Source organism: Mobula hypostoma, chromosome 4, assembly GCF_963921235.1.
Source record: "Mobula hypostoma chromosome 4, sMobHyp1.1, whole genome shotgun sequence".
NCBI classification, from domain to species: domain Eukaryota; kingdom Metazoa; phylum Chordata; class Chondrichthyes; order Myliobatiformes; family Myliobatidae; genus Mobula; species Mobula hypostoma.
In genome coordinates this window covers 163,793,590-163,816,361 of record NC_086100.1, presented here as the reverse complement: position 1 = coordinate 163,816,361, position 22,772 = coordinate 163,793,590, and the positions used below count along the sequence as shown (strand labels likewise).

At 42.3% G+C, this 22,772-nt stretch overlaps 1 protein-coding gene across 5 annotated transcripts in view; it reads right to left on the bottom strand.

Annotated features, from left to right (window-relative positions):
- Positions 1–22,772, bottom strand: part of LOC134345730 (PDZ and LIM domain protein 5-like) — a 268,407-nt gene that overhangs the window by 42,409 nt on the left and 203,226 nt on the right. For 4 of the 5 annotated variants that reach the window (XM_063046860.1, XM_063046864.1, XM_063046865.1 and 1 more), the window contains 6 exons: positions 21,997–22,185; positions 20,858–20,998; positions 19,212–19,340; positions 17,307–17,507; positions 16,049–16,174; positions 11,061–11,195 (listed from right to left, as the gene is read on the bottom strand). In XM_063046860.1, coding sequence (XP_062902930.1) covers positions 11,061–11,195; positions 16,049–16,174; positions 17,307–17,507; positions 19,212–19,340; positions 20,858–20,998; positions 21,997–22,185 — 921 coding nt within the window. The remainder of the gene's footprint in view (positions 1–11,060; positions 11,196–16,048; positions 16,175–17,306; positions 17,508–19,211; positions 19,341–20,857; positions 20,999–21,996; positions 22,186–22,772) is intronic. The other variant, XM_063046863.1, reaches the window with a different exon arrangement.

Below are 22,772 nucleotides of genomic sequence, written 5' to 3'. Positions count from 1 at the left end.
ATGCAAGGTGGCAACTATACTGATTGGTAGCACCACTGTCTGGTTTGAAAAAGCCTACAATAGGTAGTGGATGCAGCCCAGTCCATCACAGGTAAACCCCACCCCACCCCACCATTCAGCACATACACACAAAGCGCTATTGTAGGAAAGCAGCAGCCATCAGAAGTGACATACAGGAGTCTCAAGTCCCAGACCACCAGGTTCCTGAAGAGTTATTACCCCTCAATAACTCTTGAGGGGTACTTGAACCAGAGGGGATAACTTCACTCTCCCCAACACTGAAATGATTCCACAATCTACGGACTCACTTTTAAGGACTCTACAACTAATGTTCTAAATACTTATAGTTTATTTACATTATTATTATTATTGCTCTTGACAGTCCTTGTACATTAAAAGATTAACTTGAAATCTTGACCTCCTAATCTAACTTAGTGACCGTGGCCACCACATTTGTCTGCCTGCACTGCACCTTCTCTGCAACTACACTATACACTGCTTTCTTCTTGCTGCCTGATTTACTTGCGTTCAGCATGATCTCTCTACATGACAAGCAAAACAAAATACTTTCATTGTACATTGGTAGATTTGACAATAATAATCCAATTACTAATATTTAGTATCAGAATATAAATAATATTATTTAAAATCAGCATTAACCCAGGATAGCCTTTTGTCCTGCTACATCTGAGTTCAATCATACAAAGAAACATTAGGTACCAGCAAAAAATTTAAAAGACCTCCAAGTATAGAAAGTTATTGGGGATTGAAATTCTTCAGTGGTAGCACAGGCTAAGCATCTACATCTGCTGCATTCTGCCGTAGAAATTCAGATCAATTGGTTTACACAGAGCTGTATTCTGGAAGTGAATTACAATCCACAGAACCATAATGCCACTAGTCTGAAAGAATTCTACCTCCTGGTGTTTTATTTTGTAATCTAATATCTGCTAACTGCACTGGAAAATCCACAGCTTTTTAAAGCTGAGTTTAAGTTGAACAGCGCCATGGTCCTAGGGCAAATGACCTTGGAACCTCTGGCAATGAAGGAATTAAACCCAGTATCAATGATTTGCACTGTATGTATGAGGAGAACAGTGCATCAAATTAACTGTAGACACCCAGGAGTATAATTGACAAGGGAGAAAACAGGAATAATCAGAGACAGAGAGTGAGACAGAAGACTGAGTGGAGAGTGACAGACAGTGGGAAAGCACATACTATCCAAGAGAATGTGGTGTAAGATCAGACACAACTTTGGTCGAGAGGATAAACATAGCAAATAGTCACACATTTACATCATACATCATCTTCCAAAATATGCCACTCTTTTGACACCTATTAACGAGAAAATGTAATCAAATCATTAAATCAGTGTTTAATTTTAAACAATCCTTTGCAAGTTGCAGCCAATTAACATCTGCAGCTGGATTTGGTGTTAAACCCAGGAGGAAAGTTATTAATACAGTCTAGCAAATCATTTCTTTACAACAGCCATCTTGTTTCTTGCAACATACTTCCAAAAGAACCAAGATATATGGGTGACAGGCTCTGCTAAAACAAATATTTGAGGTGTGTAATGTTTGAACAAAGCTCCTAAACAGATACTTCAATCCTTCACCACTAATAACTTCCCAGGACCTCTTATCAATGGAAGTCAGTGTACTGCAGTGAACTGTAGTATGTCAATTAGTAAGCACCAATACACAAGGCGCCTTACAACACCACACTGCTTTATAATGAGCAGACCTGCACAATAAATATTCTGCTTGATTGTATTACAAAAGGGTCCAGCATTAAGCTGCAGAAGGCAGAATGCTTGCTTTTATTACATGTGATGAATCAGACACCCAGTGAGTTATTAAATCCCAGCATCCAACTTTACTTCGTACTCTCGGTATCAGTTGAGCAAGGCTCACAGGGATCATCCTTCCTTCAACAGCAGTCCCCATCTAAATACTGTTTAGGCTGTAAAACACCAACTGTTCGAAACATCAACCAGACAATTGGCACTGAAAAGTGGCTTTTAAGAAGCGTCTGGTAAAGAGGAGTGTGACTAAATGGGGAGGAAATGTTTAGGGAGGGAATTCCAGAGTCTGGGATGTGCAGGCTTGGCTGCCAAGGAAGGAGCAATTTAACATGAGAGATCTCACAAACTTAAAGTAACATGAAAACATTATTACACAGTGACTGAAGTTGTATTTATTATTACAGCTTCATGGGAGGAAGGAATTTCATTGCAGCCCTGGTGTATATGACAATAAACTGATCTGAATTCAATATCTTAATGCACTGAACAGTATAACACAGTATAGATCCTTCAACCCACAACACTGACCGATATAAAGCTACATCATGATCAATCTAAACTTTCCCTCTTATACAGTCCTTTATCATATACTTTTGCTACATCCACATGCCTAAAGAGGAATTGCTTAAATGTCACTGCTATATCAGACTCTACCACCACTCCAGGTAGCGTGTTCCAGGGCAGCTATCATTCTGCGTTAAAAAAAATATCTCTGACATCTCTCCTGGAATTTCCTACAGTCACCTTAAACAAACGTCCTCTCATACTGGCCATTGCCACCCTGGGAAAAGGCACTGGTTGGCTCCTCCATCTACCCCACTGCTTCCCTGTTTAGAGGCAGATTTAAAAATGCATCAAAAACAACCTGGATGTATTTGAAAAGTGAGAATCTGTAGGCCATCGGGAGGAAGAGGAATGAGACGAGATGGATTGCTCTTGGTACAGACCTGATGGGCTGAATGGCCTCTTTGTGCACCATGACCTTCACATCATTTCATCTATACACCAAGGTGCAAAGAGATTCCTTGCTTGTGTGAAGCCCATAGAGTAAACAGTATACCGGTAAAAGCAAATACACCAATGAACATAGCGATGAACGCAAAGTAACAGAATGGCGCAAGGCTGGAGAACAAACTGAAGTACTGCAAAAAAAAACCTAAAGTGACAATAAGAGAGAGAGGAAGAATTAAGGTTTTGAGAATATGGCAGCACTACTAGGAAGGAGATGTGAAAAAGGTAATTGGTTCAGAAGTCTAATAGGAATGGGAAGAAGCAATTCTTAAGTCTAGATATCTGAGCTTTCAAATTTCTGTATCTTGTACCAGAAGGTAAAAGAGACAAAGGGAATGGCCAAGGTGGCAGGCTTTCTTGATGATACCTTTAGCCTTCCTGATGTAACAAACCATGAATACACTTTGTTATTCTGTGATCTACAAGAGGCCATCATGGAGAAATACAGAGATCTTGGGGAAGGGTGCAGTGCTGATGGTGGTTACAGACCAAGAGACAAATCTGGGTGTAATTTTGTGACCCCGCCATAGGTTTACCAGATACAGATTTTCCAGACAGTCCAACCCTAAATCTTCTGGTGACCACCAGATAGAAGAATTGAGAAATGTCACCCAAACTCTGAAAGAGCAAACACCAAGTATTTGTGAGCAGAACTTTCTGACAAGGAAGCAAAATTACTGTATGTAAATTCTGAGGAAAAAGGAAAGACAGGGAAACAGTACAAAAGGAAGGTTAAAAATACAGGCTTGTTAGAATTACTCTTCCTTTCTAAACCCCGAAACATCTTATTTAAGGAAGCAATAATGGATCTCTAAGCAGTTATTAACGCCAGATCCAATGCACGAGAACCACAAGGTACTGCAGAGTGCCATGGACACAGCCTGGTCCATCAAATGTGCAGCCCTCCCCACCATTAAAAGCATAAGGTGGCATTTGTTATCAAGGATCCCCACCATCTGGGTCATGCACTATTCTTGCTGCTACCGTCGGGTAGGAGACACAAAAGTCTGAAGACCCACCCTGCCATGTTCAAGAACAGCTACCTTCCTACAACAATCTTGAAACAACCCGCAAGAAACTAATTCTACTTGAGGAACAGAACTTGACAGACCATTTCATGCACTGCCATAGACTTGTCCCTGATTGTGTATTGTTTTTGCACTAGTCATCTTGTTTTGCAGTTTTTCTTACTTCGTTGTCATCTACAAGTTACATGCACATTACTTTGGGTGCTGTTCTCTGAACCTCTGTGGCTGTGATGCTGCTGCAAACAAATTTTTCATTGTACCTGTATCTCACTATACCTGAGTACATTACAATAAATTTGACTTGACTTAAATAATTGGTAAAACAACAGACTTATTCTCAAATGAATTCCCACGTCACCTGCTGTGAGAATCTCCAACTACTGCTCAGTGCAAGGTGACAAGAGTTACGGGACCCACACTTGCAGTTAGAGGTCTTCCAACCTCCATTCCCTTATTTACTGTGAATCCTTAAGATTCACCCCATTATTTAGGACTCTAGCAATTAACTGTATACTTAAGTTAAACGTAGACAAATTGCCCAGAAGTAAGCTGGAACCACTCTACACACAAACTATTTTCTTAGCTCTGGTATATCCCCTTTTTAAATTATGAGACAGATATTTGAAGGCCATCAACCACTCTGCCAACAGACATTCGCTACATAAAAGGACTCCTGGCATAAACATAATCCATTACTGAGAGATTTGGAAATTTCATCCTGTTCCTATAAAGGGCAGAAAGCAGATTTACAAGCGCTTACAAAGTTCATTTCCAAAAAAAGGACCATGAACAAGGACACTATATCCCATTGCAGGACATCATCACAGGAATGCGTCAACTCAAATCTGACCTGCTGTGCACAACATAAAATTCACAGCCAATCTTTGCAGGAATGGTGCTCAACAACTGCACAATATTTACAAGATTATTTCATGATTTGTCATCAAACTTTAACTGATGACAACATGGGACTGGAGTAGAAAAACGGCAAGATGTTTGAATAAAGTGCATGTCAACTGTCACCACAGAGTTTATACAAAAATCTGGAACAAAGAAAAAAAACGGCGAAGATATCATATTTCCCATAAGAGATGTGGCATATTATTGAAGACTTTTTTTTAAACAGTGGAAAGGATTTTGACTGGTTGCATCACAGCCTGGTATGGAAACTCCAATGCCTAGAAACGCAAGAGTCTTCAAAGACCGGTGGACTCAGCCAGTTCCAGCTTACCCCACATTCGGGGATATCTGCAAGTGGTGATGTCTCAGGAAGTTAACATCCATCATCAGGAACCTCCACCATTCAGCCCAAGCCATTGCTACCTGAAGATTCACATCTCAACAGCAACAACATCTTCCCCACTACCATCAGGTTCTTGAACCACCCTGTAAAACTAATTCAGTTTCGGGCTATATTCCTCTCAACTTGTTTATTCTGTTGTACAAGTTATGTATCATTTATGTTAATTTCAGTTTATATAATGTATATTGTCATGCTTGTAATGTTGTTTTACTGTTGCAAAAAGTTGATTTGCAGAGCATTTATTCCCCTGGTACCTATGCCCTCAGCATGGCTTTGATGGCTTTGTCAAAGGCAGGTCATGCCGTTACGAACCTGAATGAATTTTTTGAGGATGTGACTAAACACATTGATGAATGTAGAGCAGTAGATGTAGTGTATATGGATTTCAGCAAGGCACTTGATAAGGTACCCCATGTGAGGCTTATCGATAAAGTAAGGAGGCATGGGATCCAAGAGGACATTGCTTTGTGGATTCAGAATTGGCTTGCCCACAGAAGGCAAAAAGTGGTTGTAGACGGACATATTCTGCATAGAAGTCAGTCACCAGTGGTGTGCCTCAGGGATCTGTTCTGGGACCCCTTCTCTTCATGATTTTTATAAATGATCTGGATGAGAAAGTGGAGGGATGTGTTAGTAAAGTTGTTGAAGACACGAAGGTTGGGGGTGTTGTGAATAGTGTGGAGGGTTGTCAGGTTACAGTGGGACACCAATAGGATGCAAAACTGGGCTGAGAAGTGGCAGATGGAGTTCAACCCAGATAAGTGCAAGGTGGTTCATTTTGGTAGATCAAATATGATGGCAGAATATAGTATTAATGGTAAGACTCTTGGCACTGTGGAGGATCAGAGGGATCTTGGGGTCCGAGTCCACAGGACACTCAAAGCTGCTACACAGGTTGACTCTGTGGTTCAGAAGGCATACAGTGCATTAGCCTTCATCAACCATGGGATTGAGTTTAGGAGCTGAGAGGTACTGTTGCAGCTATATAGGACCCTGGTCAGATCCCATTTGGAGTACTATGCTCAGTTCTGTTTGCCTCACTACAGGAAGGATGTGGAAACCATAGAAAGGGTGCAGATGAGATTTACAAGGATGTTGCCTGGATTGGGGAGCATGCCTTATGAGAACAGGTTGAGTGAACTCAGCCTTTTCTCCTTGGAGCAACGGAGGATGAGAGGTGACTTGATAGAGGTGTATAAGATGATGAGAGGCATTGATCGTGTGGATAGTCAGAGGCTTTTTCCCAGGGCTGAAATGGCTAACATGAGAGGATACAATTTTAAGGTGCTTGGAAGTAGATACAGAGGAGTAAGTTGTTTGTTTTTTTTTTACACAGAGAGTGGTGAGTGCATGGAATGGGCTGCTGGGGACGGTAGTGGAGGCAGATATGGTAGGGTCTTTTAAGAGACTCCTGGATAGGTACATGGACCTTACAAAAATAAAGCGCTATGGGTAACCCTAGGTAATTTCTAAAGTAAGGACATGTTCGGCACAGCATCGTGGGCCAAAGGGCCTGTATTGTGCTATAGGTTTTCTATGTTCTATAAGCAGCTGGCTATTTTCTGCAGGCGCTAAAACAATCAGATCAGATTTGCCCAGCACAGACACAAGGGGATGAACGCAGCCTCCTCCTCACATAGTCATGCGACAGAACACCAGATCTTTTGGCCCACTAAGTCCATGCTGACCAAGAAGTATCTTCCTCTGGTAATCGTTTTTTACCAGCACTTGGTTACAAACTACTAACCCTTCTCTAACATAAACATCTATGATTCAAACTGAACGGAGGCTCAAGTTTGTCTGATCCCACTCGAACTTCCATTTCGGACGGTTCATATCCAATCTTGGAACTAAGTGGGGTGCACAAGATTAAAGTACTACAGGTGCTAAAAGTCTGAAATTAATAATACGTTGGGAAATACTCAGCAGGTCAGGCAGCATCAGTGCAGAGAGAAACACAGAGGTAAGATTTCAGGAGGAACTCTTCATCATATGGTCAATTCCAATGAAAGGATTGGCTAGGACGTTATTTTCTTGAAGTCTGAGAGGTGATCTTACAGATATGTATAAAATCATGAGGGGTGAATGGACTGTCCTCTTCGTAGGGCTGCGGAATCAAGAGGTTAAGAGCATATCTTTAAGGGAAGAGAGGAAAGATTTAATAGGAACTCGAGGAGCTACTTTATACTTGAACACAAAGGTGGTATGTATGTGCATCCACCACAGAGGAAGTGGTTGATGTAGGTACAAATCAACTTTTATAGGACAGTTGGACTTCTACATAGGTCAGAAATATTTAGAAGATAGTGGGACAAATGGAACTAGCTTAGATAGAGCATCTTTATCGACAAGGATAAATTTGAATGAAGAGCCTATTTTGCTGCTGTACGAGTCTACAACCTGAAACTTTAACTCATCGTCTTTCCACAGATGCTGCCTGACCTGCAAAGGGTGCCTGTCTAATTTTAGTCATCTCTGCTTCATTCAGGATCTGAGTGTACTCTATAGGCGATGAAAAATGAAATGGGTACCCCATTCCCTATTGCATAATTTCTTGAAGTTTTCAGAAGGCAACCTTATTTTTCCTTAAAGGAGTGATAAAAGATTGAGATTAGGCAGAAGCATATCTATCTCTCCTTAGGTCAGATCATGTGGTGTCTCTTGTCAGGGCTGTAAGGGGCCCAATTAGGTTTGTGCACCTGCTCTCTGCTAAATAAACTAAAAATCTCCATTGTATAAGCATCCATTTAATGCAGTAATACTGCACTGCTCAGCTGCTCAAAGTATATGTTATAGATCTGATTAATCTCAAACAGGAATTTGGTTTTTGTAAGCTAACATAGGGTCATAAAATCAGATTGAGTTGGATGTTTTAGGGGAATTAATTTGCAAAAGTACATGTGGACGCACATGCAGACAAAGCACAAGCACTAACTACAAAAAACACAATAAAATTATGTTATTTCAATTGTTGTCTACAGCATTTGGCTAATTGTAAACCTTCAAATAATTCTTCAGCAAGTTGCAATGGATATTGAACACGTGGACAGAAAATACAGAGGCAGCATTTTATGTTGATGCAGTTTCAACTTTATGGGAATTGAAAGACATATGAAGCTTGCCCAGTCATGCCGAAGGGACTCGCTCAAACTGTTGATTGTAATTTTTCCCCCCCATAGATGCTGCCTGGCCTGCTGAGTTCCTCCAGCGTTTTGTGTGTTTTGATTGGATTTCCTGCACCTAAAGAGTCTCTCTTGTTTGACATTTGAAGCTTGTCAGTTTATGTTTGAAAATGAATGAGATAGGTGAAGGGCAGAAGGATGAAGGGGAGATGGGCAGGAGTGAGGCAAAAGACAGGAAATTATAGTAACACACAAAATGCTGGAGGAACTTAGCAGGCCAGGCAGCATCTATGGAAAAGAGTAAAAAGTCAATGTTTCAGGGCTGTAACACTAACAGGAAATTATAGGCCACTTAACCTGAGTTCAATGGTTTGGAAAAATGTGCTAAGAGGAGAGGCTGGACAAGCTGGGACAGCTTTCTCTAGAATGGCATAAGCTGAGGGAAGATTTACTGGAAGCTTATAAAATAATGCAAGGCACAGATAGACAGCCAGTATCTTTTCCCCACAATTGAAATGTCTAGTACCAGATGACATATATTTAAGATGAGAAGGGGAAAGCACAAAGGAGGTGCACGAGGCAAGGTTTTTTTTAAAAATACAGGAATGGCAGGAGTCCGAAATGCACTGCCAGTGGTTGGTGGTAAAAGCAGACAACATAGGTGCATTTAAGAGATTCTTAGACAGACTCTTAAATACACAGAGATGGGAGGGATATGGTCAATGTGTGGGGAAGTTGGATTAGATTACTTTGGAGTCATTGGTTTAAATAGTTTGGCACAACATCATAGACCAAAGGGTCTGTCCTGTGCCTCAGGAAGGATGTTATGTTTTCATTTAATTATTATATAGAGGCTATTCTGCCCACTGAGGCTGTGCCAGCATACAACAGATCACTCTTATCAGTTCCCTTTCTCCATCCTTATAAACCTCCACCTTATTTTCTCTACCAAACCCTCTGATCCTTTTTTAATCGCATTCATACCAGGGCAATTTACAATGCACTATCAGCACCTTTGGGATCTAGGAGGAAACCAGAGCACCTAAAAAAATGTACAACACAGCACCTCAGCGTGGAATCGTGAGACTGAAGTGGTGAGATTGTATCGCACAGAGAGGCTATGAGCACATCTTTAAACCTTTTCCCAGTCCTGATGATCACTCTTGTGACATAGCTCAGAAGACAGCACCTGTCATGGGAGTCTGATGTTGGGCACACGAATGACCCAAGCTGCCCAACGGTGCCAAGTATGACTGTGACCTCAGTACCGGAGGTGGTGTAAAGGAAAATTTTGTGTAGGGTCACCTTTTAATATTCAGTTTGGATCACACTCCATCGATGGGAGTGTAGTCTGAATTGTGTCCAACTCTAGTACAGGATGATGGACTTGAGAAGTGAAGGTTGAGAATTTAAACCGAATCATTTATGAACAGAGACCTCAGTCCAGTAGAGCAGGGGTCCCCAACCTTTTTTGCACCGTGGACCGGTTTAATATTGACAATATTCTTGCGGACCGCCCGACCGGGGGGAGGGGGTGTTCAAGCGGGGTTAAACTCACCTCAACATGTCTTCTACAGTTAGGGTTGCCAACTTCCCGCTCCCAAATAAGGGACAAAAGCAGCAGTCAAATCCTGGGACACTTTACCCCGGGAAAGACTACCATGACCATGAAGCCTTGCACGGGCACCCGTGTGCGCATGCGCATACGTGCCGATTTTCCACCCCGCCCCACACACATCGGTTTTGCCTTCATCTTCCTGACTACACTGTACATACATTATTTCTACTTTATATAGGCTGTGCATTTATCATACCATTGCTGCTTTTACTATATGTTAGTGTTATTTATTTTCGGTTTTATGTGTTATTTGGTATGATTTGTTAGGTTATTTTTTGGGTCTGGGAACATACAAAAATTTTTCCCAGATAAATTAATGGTAATTGCTTCTTCGCTTCACGCCATTTCGGCACGTAAGGTTTCATAGGAATGCTCTTAGGGGCTGTACCTTGGGACAAACCAATTTAGCCCAATATACGGGAAATACAGGACAGTTGGCAACCCTATGTTCAAGTTCAACAGTGCGTGACAGGGAATGAGGCAAGGTGCAGCTGACTCGTATCGTTTCCTCATGGCCCGGTAACACATGCTCCGCGGCCCGGTGGTTGGGGACCGCTGCAGTAGAGGAACCGTCCCATCAGCCCACCATGACTCTGCTGACCATAATGCCATTTTGAACTGTACATCAACCTGCACATCAAGGATCAAGTTTATTTGCCTTCACATTTACATGTATTAAGAATTTGCAGTCATGTGTTGGCATGACATGCAGAAATAAACAGCAGCATTCAACAAATTCAGCAATTTAAAGAATTCTATAAAAATAAAGGTTAAAGTATGGATATGGAATGAAACGTGCAAAAGTACGTAAATGCAGCATGTTTTCAATGAAAACAGTGTTACAAAAAGCGGTTTTAATTGCTAACAGCGCACATTATCTGTATCCTTCCATTCCCTGCCAGTTCCTGTGTCTGTTTAAATGTTTCTTAAATACTGCTCTCATATCTGCTTCTGCCATTTCTCCCAGCAGCCCATTCCTGGCACCTGTGTTTTAAAAAAAACTAACCCTTGTTAATCTTCTTCAAACTTTCCCCTTTCACCTCAGATCTATTATCTCTAGCATTTAACAGTTTCCACACTGCAAACTTAAATACGTCTTCACAATCAGCATGCAGCTTGCAGAGTCTATCGTGTGAAGTGGGCACACACCATGCTGGGTTTCTCTTACCTCTTGTCCTTCTGTGTACAGAGAGAACTGGTGGATAAGCGTTTGGGCTGTTTAGAGTGTGCAGGAGGCGGCTTGATAATCGGAGCAATGAGCAGAGCATCCAGGAGAGAACGAGATACAACAGGATCAGACAGTCTGGAGCACAGGGCATTTATTTTAAACCCATGAATATCAAGGCATAAAGATGAAAAGAAGAAAATATGAAAAGTGCAATGAAACAGAAAATGGAAAGAAGCATTTCATTTCTTTAAGTACAAGTGTTAAAGCATTTAAATCACTATGCGATGCTGGGATACAAAATTTGCTTCAGGGTAGGAGGCAGATGGTTGTGGTGGAAGGTTGTTTTTCAGACTGGAGGCGCAGTAGTGTGAGGTAGGGATCAGTACAGTACTGGGTACGCTGTTTATCAGTTATATTCACAACTTCAAAGAGAATGAAGATAGCACGATTAGTAATTCTGTAGGTAACACTAAAATCGATAGCATAGTGGATGCTGAAGAAAGTTAACAACATTTTGATCAATTGGGAGAGATGGCTGAGGAATGGTGAACAAAGTTTGCTTCAGATAAACAAAGGTGTTGGCTTTTGCTGAGACAAACCAGGGCAGCACCTACGAAGTAGATGATCGAGCACTCACAAGTGTTGTAGAACAGAAACCTCAGGGTCCAAGTACATACAGTAGTTCATTGAAAATGCAACACAGGTAAACAGGGTGGTGAAGAAAGCAATTGGCCTGCTGGTCTTCATATGTCAGAATACGGAGCATAGGAATTGAGACATCACGTTATTGCCCTATAAGAAGTTAGTACAGTTACATTTGGAACAGTGGCTACAGTTCTTCATCGGAAGGATGTCAATAAACTGGAAAAGATCAGAAAAGATTTACAAGGGTTTTACTAGGACTGGAGGGGCTTGGGTTACAAGGAGAGGCTGGACAGGCTTGGATTTTAACCCTGGATCATAGGAGGCTGAGGGGTGTCTTATAGGTGTCTATAAAATAATGAAGGACATAGATAAGGTTAGTCTTTACACCAGAGTAGAGGAGGTCAACACTACAGGGAGTAAGTTCAAGGGTGGGGAGGGGTAGAATTTAAAATTACATGAAGGCAACCTTTCCACACAGAGGATGCTGGGCATTCTGGGACAAGAGTCCAAGGAAGTAGTACAGGCTGGCACATTTATGTTTAAAAGGAGGTTAGGGAGTTGCACGGATAGGGAAGGTTTAGAGGGGTATGGACCAAATGCAGGGAAATGGGACTAGGTCAGGTTGGCAATTTGTTTGGCATGAACAACTTGGTTCTAAGGGCCTGTTTCCATGTGGTGTAGTTCTATGACTCCACAAAATCTATGAATGGAAGGTTTCATCCAAGTCTACTAACCAAGTTTCAAGACAAAGGTATTCCTTGACATCTTGGCAGTGTAGAGGATCAGAGGGATCTTGGGGTCCGAGTCCACAACACACACAAAGCTGCTGCGCAGGTTAACTCCGTGGTTAAGAATTCATCAATCATGGGATTGAGTTCAGGAGCCGAGAGGTAATGTTGCAGCTATATAGGACCCTGATCAGACCCCACTTGGGAGTATTGTGCTCAGTTCTGGTTGCCTCACTATAGGAAGGATGAAGGATGTGGAAACCATAGAAAGTGTGCAGAGGAGATTTACAAGGATGTTGCCTGGATTGGGGAGCATGCCTTATGGAAACAGGTTGAGTGAACACTGTCTTTTCTCCTTGGAGTGACGGAGGATGAGAGGTGACCTGATAGAGGTGTATAACATGATGAAAGGCATTGATCACATGGATAGTCCGAGGCTCTTTCCCAGGACTGGAATGGCTAGCACGAGAAGGCACAGTTTTAAGGTGCTTGGAAGTAGGTACAGAGGAGATGTCAGGAGTAAGATTTTTTTTAATAAACACAGAGAATGGTGAGTGCGTGGAATGGGCTGCCAGCGACGGTGGTGGAGGCGGATACGAAAGGATCTTTTAAGAGTCTCCTGGACAGGTACATAGAGCTCAGAAAAATAGAGGGCTATAGGTAATTGCTAAGGTAAGGACTTGTTTTGCACAGGTTTGTGGGCTGAAGGGCCTGTATCGTGCTGTAGGTTTTCTATGTTCTATGTTCTCTATCTCAATAGTCTTTGGATACTAGGTAATGAGGTAACTGAACAAAATTCATCCTTCAACTATCAGTAAGCCCGGGGCAGGATTTATTCAATGCCAATGATCCTGTCAGTTTCTACCAAAATGAAGTTCTTCACTGCACCTCAGTGGATGAGACAATAATAAACAAATCCCCAGAGACTCCCTGCACCGTGCTGGGTTCGAACAAAAAGTTGGGATTGGCTTCCCAGCAGGTGGTTGTAGAAATCAGTGAAAAGTTACAGAGGGTTTTGGGGGCAGTGCAGCTGGCTCACAAAGGTGACAAGTTAGCTGTCTGCTCTTGCAGTTCAGTAAGAAATCTGGGACATAGTGTAATAGAACAGTAAGAGTTTTACACTGTAGAACAGAAGCAGGCCTTTTACCCAAAGTGTCCATGCTGACTAAGATGTCCACCCAAGTTACTTCTATTTAACTGTGTTTGGCCCTTATCCATCCAAACCTTTTCATAAAGCTATCCCAAATGTTTACAAACATTGTAATCGTACCTGCTTCTTCCACCTCCAATGGTAGCTCATTCCACATATTCACCAAACTGTTTGGAAAACCTTGCTCTCAGATCCCCTTTAAATCTTTCACATCTCACTTTAACCAATGACCTCTAGCTTTAAACTCTTTGCCCTGGGGGGAAAAAGTGTAACCAACCATCCTATCTATACCCAGACATCCCAACTCTCCCAGAAGTTCCGGGAGTCTCCTGCATATTGATAGAGGCTCCCTGACGCTCACAAATTATACAATATCCCAGAAATCGATTTTTTTGAGAGAGAGCACGAGAGCATCCTGATTGGTCTCTCTTTGTGCTAAGTAGACCTATCAGTTTTCTCTGTGGGTGGGCTTTACAGTCAGCCTCTCTCTCTCTTTCATTGTCCATCAGTTCAGTTTATTGTCTTGCAGCACCACAGCAGAATGTTCCAAAACAAGAAAATGTAAAATGTACTTCATCCCAGGCTACACTAAAGTGTACCCCTGCTTAATAGGGGTCAAAAATAATGACAGTGTTGCTCGCTGCACTGTTTGCAACAGTGACTTTTCTATTGCCCATGGTGGGTTAAATGACTGTAAAAGACATGTTGAGGTGAGTTTAACAGGTGTCATTCGTTCATTAGCATAGCTAACATTATTTAAACTAGCTGGCTGGCTGCTAAGGAGCTACTCTATTGATGTCCTACGTGATGAGGCCAAACTCCCTGTAGACTTGCTTAAAGTTGTAATAGAATTTTAAAAAATGACTCCATGATAATATAATAGTGAATCTGATGTCTTGCAAAATTAACAAATTTATTGACACAGACTGCCATGAGGTTGAGACTTCTGGCAAAATGATCAAATCTGCCAAACAAGCCACATCACAGTACAAGGAAAGTTTGCAAAAAGGAATAGAAAAGCTACTTGCATTAGCATTTAGCTATTAGCATTGAGACTGCCAACAAAATACTGAACAAGGAATATATGTGTGTGTAAATAGTTTCAATGTGTGATCAAATAAATTTGTTCTTTCATAATCAATTATCCTGTATACATACACCCTTGGAGGTCAACCGGGGGGGGGGGGGGGATATGCAGTTGTGGGGGATGGGGTTGGTGGTGCTACCTCCCTGAAATGAGTTTTTGCAGGGTGGGATGTCTGTATACCCCTTTGTGTTATTTATTTAATTGGGTTCTCTTTATCTAGTTTTAGGACAAACGTGATGCTCTGATCAGAAATAGAGAAAAATCTACAGGGTTCACCAATTCTCCAGTACCACTGTCTGTACTTGTACTCCAAGGTCTCTTGGTTCAACAACACTACCAAAGCCCCTGCCATTTAGTGCAAATATAATGACCTGGTTTACCTTCCCAAATGGATCACTTTCCACTTGTCCAAATTACAGTGTATTCCATCTACTATTCCTTAACCCAATTTCCTGGTTGATCAATATTCTGCTGTACCCTCAGACAACTTTCTTCACTGACCATACCACCACCAATTTTTGTGTCACCTGCAAATTTACTCATTGCGCCCCCTGCATTTTCATCTAAATTGCTAACACCAAGAGACCCAGCACTGATCCTGATACAGTAGAACTGCCAAATAGAACTTAGAACCAGGCTGTATTATTTTGGGCTGAAGCAATAAATGAGCGATTTTATTTTTCCTCTCAGAATTAACCACGACCAAGTGAAACACTGCGTGGCTGCAGTCCAGACACTGCTGCACGTAGTTCGGCCTCACACGCTGAATCAGCAGCGAGGGAGCTCGGCAATGTCAGAAGTACCAGGATTTTCTGGATTGGTTCAGCACGCAAGGCCTGATCTGACTGCCTGAGCGGATGGGAAAGATGAGCTGGCACCTTCTCCACAAGGGCTGGGAGTGTCCATACTTATCCCTCAAACAAAATTGCTGAAACTACCAATGCTGGTGGGATCTTGCTCTGCAAAAACTGGCTACCGTGCTTGCCTGAGAGGTGGGGGAGGGAAGAAAAACCAGTATTAATATAACACCTCCCTACCCTGTAATGGAACTCTGAAGCACACATGCAAACATTAGTGTTGAACACTTCTTCAGTCCAGAAGATTCCTCCATCCCAAATGGCTGTTACATCCCCATGTGGGGTCTGTCCAAAGCTGACTGCTGAACCTTGTGACTCGTGATGTTGGGACAGGGTGGAGGGGAGCAACGGAAGGATCATATTTCATCCAATTGTACGGCAGCACCGTTCAAGGTCTGAATGACACATCGTGATCTCATTCCTTCCACTGCTCAGAATGGAGTGCAGTCAGAGTTACCAACTCAGTAACTGCAGTGGAGCTGTGGGAGTGTGGGACCGGTTGTAGATGATTTGCATTCTACCTGGCCTGAGCTGCAAGTACAGCAGTGATGGTGGAGGCAGCAATCTTGGCCAGAGGGCTCTGCTTCACAACTGGAACACGCGGAGCTGCTTTGGGCAGAGCTTCCAACGGATTCCCAACAATTGTCCTAAACACAGGGGAGAGAGACAGACCCACCAAGGGAAAGAGAGGGAAGAGTTGAGGAATGCAGTAAAAGGAAGGTTATGGAATGGACAAGGAGGGTTAAGAGATAGAGGGTTTGGAGAAGGGAGAGTGGTGGAGAAGGGGGAAGGATAGATTAAGAGGCCAAGTGTGTGGGTGTGGTGGAAAGGGTGGAGGGAGAGGCAGTGAGGGAGGGAAAGAGGGGATTGGAAATTGTGAGGAGTGGGTGGCCGAGAGGGATGGGGAAAGGGATGGGCGGCGGGGGGGGAGAGTGCAAGGGGAGGGCCGAGAGAGAAGGAAAATAAAGAAAAAGAGTCAAAAGGCTTATAGATTCTGTAGTGAAAGTTGCATGTGACATTTCAATTTTACGAGAAACCACAATCAGACTGATGCGGCAGAGAATAAGGGCATTTAGCTTAATGAGTCAGGTCCACCTCTTTATAATGAGCTGTCCATTAGTCCCTCTTCCCTGTTCCTTTTGTGGCAATATTTATTATCCAATTCCTTTCATATTGTTGGACAAGCTTCCACCTGCCTCAAAGACAGTCTTTTCCCATGCTCAGAAAATCTCCTTCTTTCTGATTTACCAGATGCCTGCAAATACCCATCCCACATACCACAGCTCCTCCTTGTTTACTCTATGGAATCCCTCTTTGCTCTTTGCATATCCTTTAACTCTCACAGGGTGAGCATGGAGAGGATGTCCTCTTTTGTTGGAGAACCTAAGAACATGCAGCTGCTTTTAATAATGAGGGGTTACCCATTTATCTCTGAGGTAAGGCAAAGCCTCTCCCAGGGTTGAAAGGTCATCAGAACTCTCTTCCTGAAATGGAGGTGAAAGCAGAGCTTTTGAATATATTTAACAATGAAGGTGATGGATTCTTGAATAATAAAGGGAGGGGGAAGGAGGGGAATTTTTTGTTGTGGCTGGATGAAAATGTACATTTAAGGTTAAAGGTGGATCAGCCTTTGGAGGAGCAAGTTTGAGGTCCTGAGGGCATCCTTGTGCTCTAATTTGTAATGTTAACCATCTCGATTCTGTAGGAGAAGAAAGCAACACCTCTTCCTTCTCCACATCCCCAGTATCCAAGCACTCTGCTGAACTTCATCCACTGTACCTTTTGGAGACAGGTGAAATGATAATGGTGGGGTCTGTGTCTCTGACAGACGCCGGGGCAGGACAGGGCTCATCAAGAACATCACAGGTCTGCACGGCCACTGAATGCTTCCCAGAGTCTACTGAGTGTGGTTGGTCTCCGGTAGCACGAGGAGGGCCTGAAGGCATCACTGAGACCTCCATGTTCATGCCTTGGATGAATCTTTGCACATCAAACATGACAAGATGGAAAGAAACCCAAAGATGGAAATATATTTCTCATTAGATCAATCATACACTGGAAGGTGAACTCCTTTCTTTTGATATAATAGATGTACGGGGTCTTTCTTTTGTTACATTTAAAATGGCGATTTTGTTATGTTAATCTGGGGAATGCAGCTTTGTTGTGTTTTAACGCTGCAGAGAGTTTGCGCTAACAGTTTGTTTTACTTTAAAATGAGATACCAAGGTTCTACTAGCCAATGGGTGGTTATGTATCATTTTGTTTTCGGATGCCATGCTGTATGATATGACTGTGGACTGGGTTTTGGCGGGGAGTCGGGAGGAGAGACGAGGAGGACGGCGGACGTGCGGAGAGGCTCTGGTCGATCACTCAGGGTGGTCCCGAGCCGTGAGTCGACGGAATTCGGGTGGTCGTCTGACGTTGAATTGAGCTCCAATGGTAGCGCGCGAAGAACTTGGACTTTGATAAGTGGTGGCACCTTTTTTTTCCCATTACTTTCCTCTCTGTATCAAATGCATATTATTGTCATAGAATTAGTAATATCTATAAAGTGTATTTGTTAAAATTTACTGGGTGTACTGGCTGATGATTGATGTTTGTGATTGATTCGGGCGGCGACTGACCCTGAGGGGAGTGTTGAAGCAGGTGCTGGGCGGGATTTCTCCTAGACATACACAAGCCAATATAACGGAACGTTACATAGAAATAACATAATTCTGTAAACAGATTAACCTTGATAGAAAGCTTTCTGAACATATGTATATCTACCACCTCTGCTTCAAAGACTTGCCCTGTTGCAAAGTCATAGAGCAATACAACATGTAAATAGGGCTACTGGTCCAACTCATCTATTCTGACTATAATGCCTGCCAAACTAATCCCATATTTACACTCTCAACACGCTGGAGGAACTCAGCAGGTCGGGCAGCATCCGTGGAAATGATCAGTCAACGTTTCCGGCCGGAACCCTTGTCAGAACTGCATTGACTGATCATTTCCACGGATGCTGCCCGACCTGCTGAGTTCCTCCAGCGGGTTGTAAGTGTTGCTTTGACCTCAGCATCCGCAGAGAATTTTGTGTTTGTAATCCCATATTCATCTGTATTTGACCTATATCCTTCTAAAATCCCCTTATCCATGGACTTATTTAAATGTCCTTTGATTGTCATTATTGTATCTGTCTCAACCACTTTCTCTGGTAGCACATTCCATATATTCACAACTCTCTGGATGAAGAAATTAACAAGCCCTTTTTAAACATCTCCCCCCCCCCACTTTAATCCTATACCTCTAGTTTTAAGCTCCCCCCCCTTGAGAAAAACGATAGACGTTCACTGTGTCTACACTCCTCCTGGATGGTCAATAAGGGCCCATTAAATATCAAAAGAATGTGTTACTTGTCAGACCAAGTTAGTGCCTGACCGAGCTTGTTGAGCTTTTCGTGCCACAACACTTAAATAGGTCCGAAGTGTGACTCAGGATCCGGCTGAATTGCCAGCTCTGTACGGAGTACGTTGCATTACAATGAATTAAATACTGCTCTATTCAACGGCTCTACTGCTCTTTTTAGAAAATATGTGATTATTTGAGAAATGCTCTGTCCTCTAGATCCTACCGTGCACTCATTTACAAAGGCAATGTTCTACACCAAATCATGCGCTACAGGGTATAGGTCAGCTCTACCTAGCTTTACTGATCTTTACAGCAGAAAGAGAAGCTACATAGGTATTGGCCTTCGGGTCGCAGCGGACTGGCGGTGGATGAGGAGCAGACTTGGGTAAAGCATCTAAAGGGTTGTCCAAGCAGATCTTTCTGAGGGGTGAAAAGAAAGAGATGAAGGATAGGTGAAGAGAAAAAGGAATAGTATACACAACCTATATATTCAAGAAGCACTTTGAATGAGTTTCCACAATCATGCATTTTTGAAGACATGTTGGATACCTGAAAGAATTAATTATCTTCTGACTTCCATTAGTCAACGCTAACGACTAGCAATTTTGAAACACAAATGTTAAGGCACAAAGTCATTAGTTTTTCTAAACTATCTTGAATTTGAAATGCTTGTTTTAGACCCGTCTCCGAAAAGAAACCACATCTATAAGTCACCATTTTGTAGGTATTTCCGAAATACCTTTTAACTATTGCCCCTCATGTAGGGTGCAAGGTTATAGTTTTGAAAATATATTAGAGGACATTATTAGTAACTCAGAGTAGAATAATGACACTATCAATAGGTTCTGCATCAACAACCTGGCACACAACATCAATAAGGCGAAAGAGCTGATTGTGGACTTCAGGAAGGGTAAGATGAAGGAACACATACCAATCCTCATAGAGAGATCAGAGGTGGAGGGAGTGAGCAGATTCAAGTTCCTGGGTATCAAGGTCTGAGGATCTAACCTGGTCCCAACATATCAATGTAGTTATAATGAAGGCAAGGCAGCGGCTATACTTTATTAAGAGTTTGAAGACATTTGGCATGTCAACAAATACACTCAAAAACTTCTATAGCTGTACTATAGAGAGCATTCTGACAGGCTGCATCACTGTCTGGTATGGAGGGGCTACTGCACAGGCCCGAAAGAAGCTGCAGAAGGTTGTAGCCTACAAAGTACCCACGACATCTTCAGGGAGCGGTGTCTCAGAAAGGCAGCGTCCATTATTAAGGACCTTCAGCACCCAGGGCATGCCAATTTCTCACTGTTACCATCAGGTAGGAGGTACAGAAGCCTGAAGGCGCACACTCAGCGATTCAGGAACAGCTTCTTCCCTTCTGCCATCCGATTCCTAAATGGACATTGAATCTTTGGACACTACTTCACATTTTTCTTTAAATACAAAGTATTTCTATTTTTGCACGTTTTTTCATCTGTTCAATATATTTAAACTGTAATTAATTTACTTGTTTACTTATTATTATTTTATTATTATTTTTTCTCTGCTAGATTATGTATTGCATTGAACTGCTGCTGCTAAGTTAACAAATTTCACGTCACGTGCCAGCAATAATAAACCTGATCCTGATTAAATGAAACTGTTTATATTTTGCTGCTTTAACATAATGGCTCGGCAATGAATTTTGGTAAACTGAAAATATTAATTTGAATAGTTGCATTCAACTCTGCTTGCTTATGGGACTTTTCACTTCTCTAAAGGTTCAAGCATCCTAAAGATTTGAGCATGTTTGGGCCCTGTGCAGTTTTGAGTGCATTTTTCACCACAAATGATCTGAGTGTACCAAGAATGGTGTCCCAAGAAACCAGCATTTCTTTTTAAGTTCAAAATCCAAAAATCAAGACTTTTTCTGCTTTTAATAATGCAACTTGTACCGAAAAGGAGGTGGAGTTGAGAGATAGTAGGAAGGAGACGGGCCAGATGATGGGCTGATTGGCTGATCTTGAGCGGCTAGTGAAGTCACTGGAGCAGAAGCAGGAAGAGACAGCTTGCTTCCATCCCCATCAGATGGCCAACTTCCAAAGCAGGTGACAGGTTAACAAGAGACAGAGAAAAGTCAACTTTTAAAAACACATTTTTTATCCATTTTATTTTCAAAATTATTAATTCCGAATTTAACCAAAGTTACAGGATTTCTCATTTAAAATGAAGGCACTTTGCGATCCTTAAGAAATCCCCAACTAAATTACTGCTTCCCATCTAGCTCTACCTTTATGTCAAACAAAAGGAGGCAGAAATAAGAGTTAAAAATGAGAATGAAACAAGAATTAAAAATAAGAATGAAAGTAGTTCACGAGTCTGTGAAGGAAAAAGAGCTGAGCCTCTAGAGTTAAATAAAAGGTCAAACTCTGCTTCACCCTCCACAGATGCTGCCTGATCTTCTGATTATTCACTGTCTGTTTCTAGCACAGCTGACATTCAGGACAATGAAGTCCAGTATGGGATCATCATGAGAATACTGAAAGAGTTAACCCACAAGGGCATAAGTTGTGGGGGTATTCCCTGTCCACCTGATCCAAGCTCAATGGATCAGACTAGATTAATCAAGGAGGGCCTGGTTTGCATTGACCATGGTCAGATTGGGTTTTAATTTTACATTTGATCAGACTCCTGTTCCATTGTGTGAAGGGAACTGAGGTGCAGAGATGATGAAATAAGTTTCCTCTGACACTGAGAATCCAAATCAGTTGTGTAACTAACATCAGCTATAGGATGGGCAGGGCAAGAAAATAGGAAACAAGATTAGTGTAACCTGGGACACTCCCTCTCCTAATAAGGAATTGAAACTGGGATGGCGTCACCCTCAAGCATCCCAACTCTGAAGTGGCAGTGTTTGTTCAACAACACTGCAATCAAAATAAATTGATTTACAATCAAAATAAATCAGAACAGGACTGAAGGAGAGAACATGCCACAATTTTAGTCCCAGAACCATCATACTAACTAACCACCAATCAGAGGGATAAAGCTGCAGCACACACAACACGGTCGGATTCCACAGTGCTTCCCATACCTCTCCACAGTGGTGTCCGGCCCAGCCACACCCTCCCCAGGCTCCAAGGCCTGTGGTGTAGGGGTTTCGCCGGTCTGCGTGGTCACCGAGCGCATCCGTGGAGAACTGGCGTTGCACGCGCCGGGATCCTCCTCGTCAACTAGCTGGCTGATGCATGCAATTTGAGGAGGCTCTACATTTTCCACAATGCTTCACGGGCAAATAAAATATTTAAGTCACTCTGCAGAAGGAAAGAATTATAGGACGGGGCAGGGTAGGGTTAATAGCATTATTCTTTCTCCATGTTACCGATAGGGATGTACTTTCAAAAGAAGGGATGGGATGGCATCAACAATTGAAGGGAAACCATGGAACCTTGAACAGGAGGTGTATCAACTCTTTTGAAGAGGTCCAAATTAATCAAGACTTCCCTCGGTCCATTCCCCACTGACTTGACTATTGTTTGCCTAACTTCCCTTTTGAAATGGAAATTCTTAATGGATCAATACTTGTGGATTACAAAATAAAAGCCATCAGTCATAAGGTTGTTAAATGGGAACATTCTCAATGAGACCTGGGCACTCAGGGATCAAAGCAATAAGTGAAATGCCCAACAATCAATGGTTGTATTAAAGTGTGGGCATTACATCTGCCAATGTGAAACCGGAGTGACATGGGTAGCTTTGATGCCAAAGCAAAGCCGTTGAGTCTTTGTATCAGTCCTGTCATCTACAGTGTGCTTAAAATTGGGCAAGGCATTAAAAGGGGATCTTAGGCACACACTTAAATATTTCACT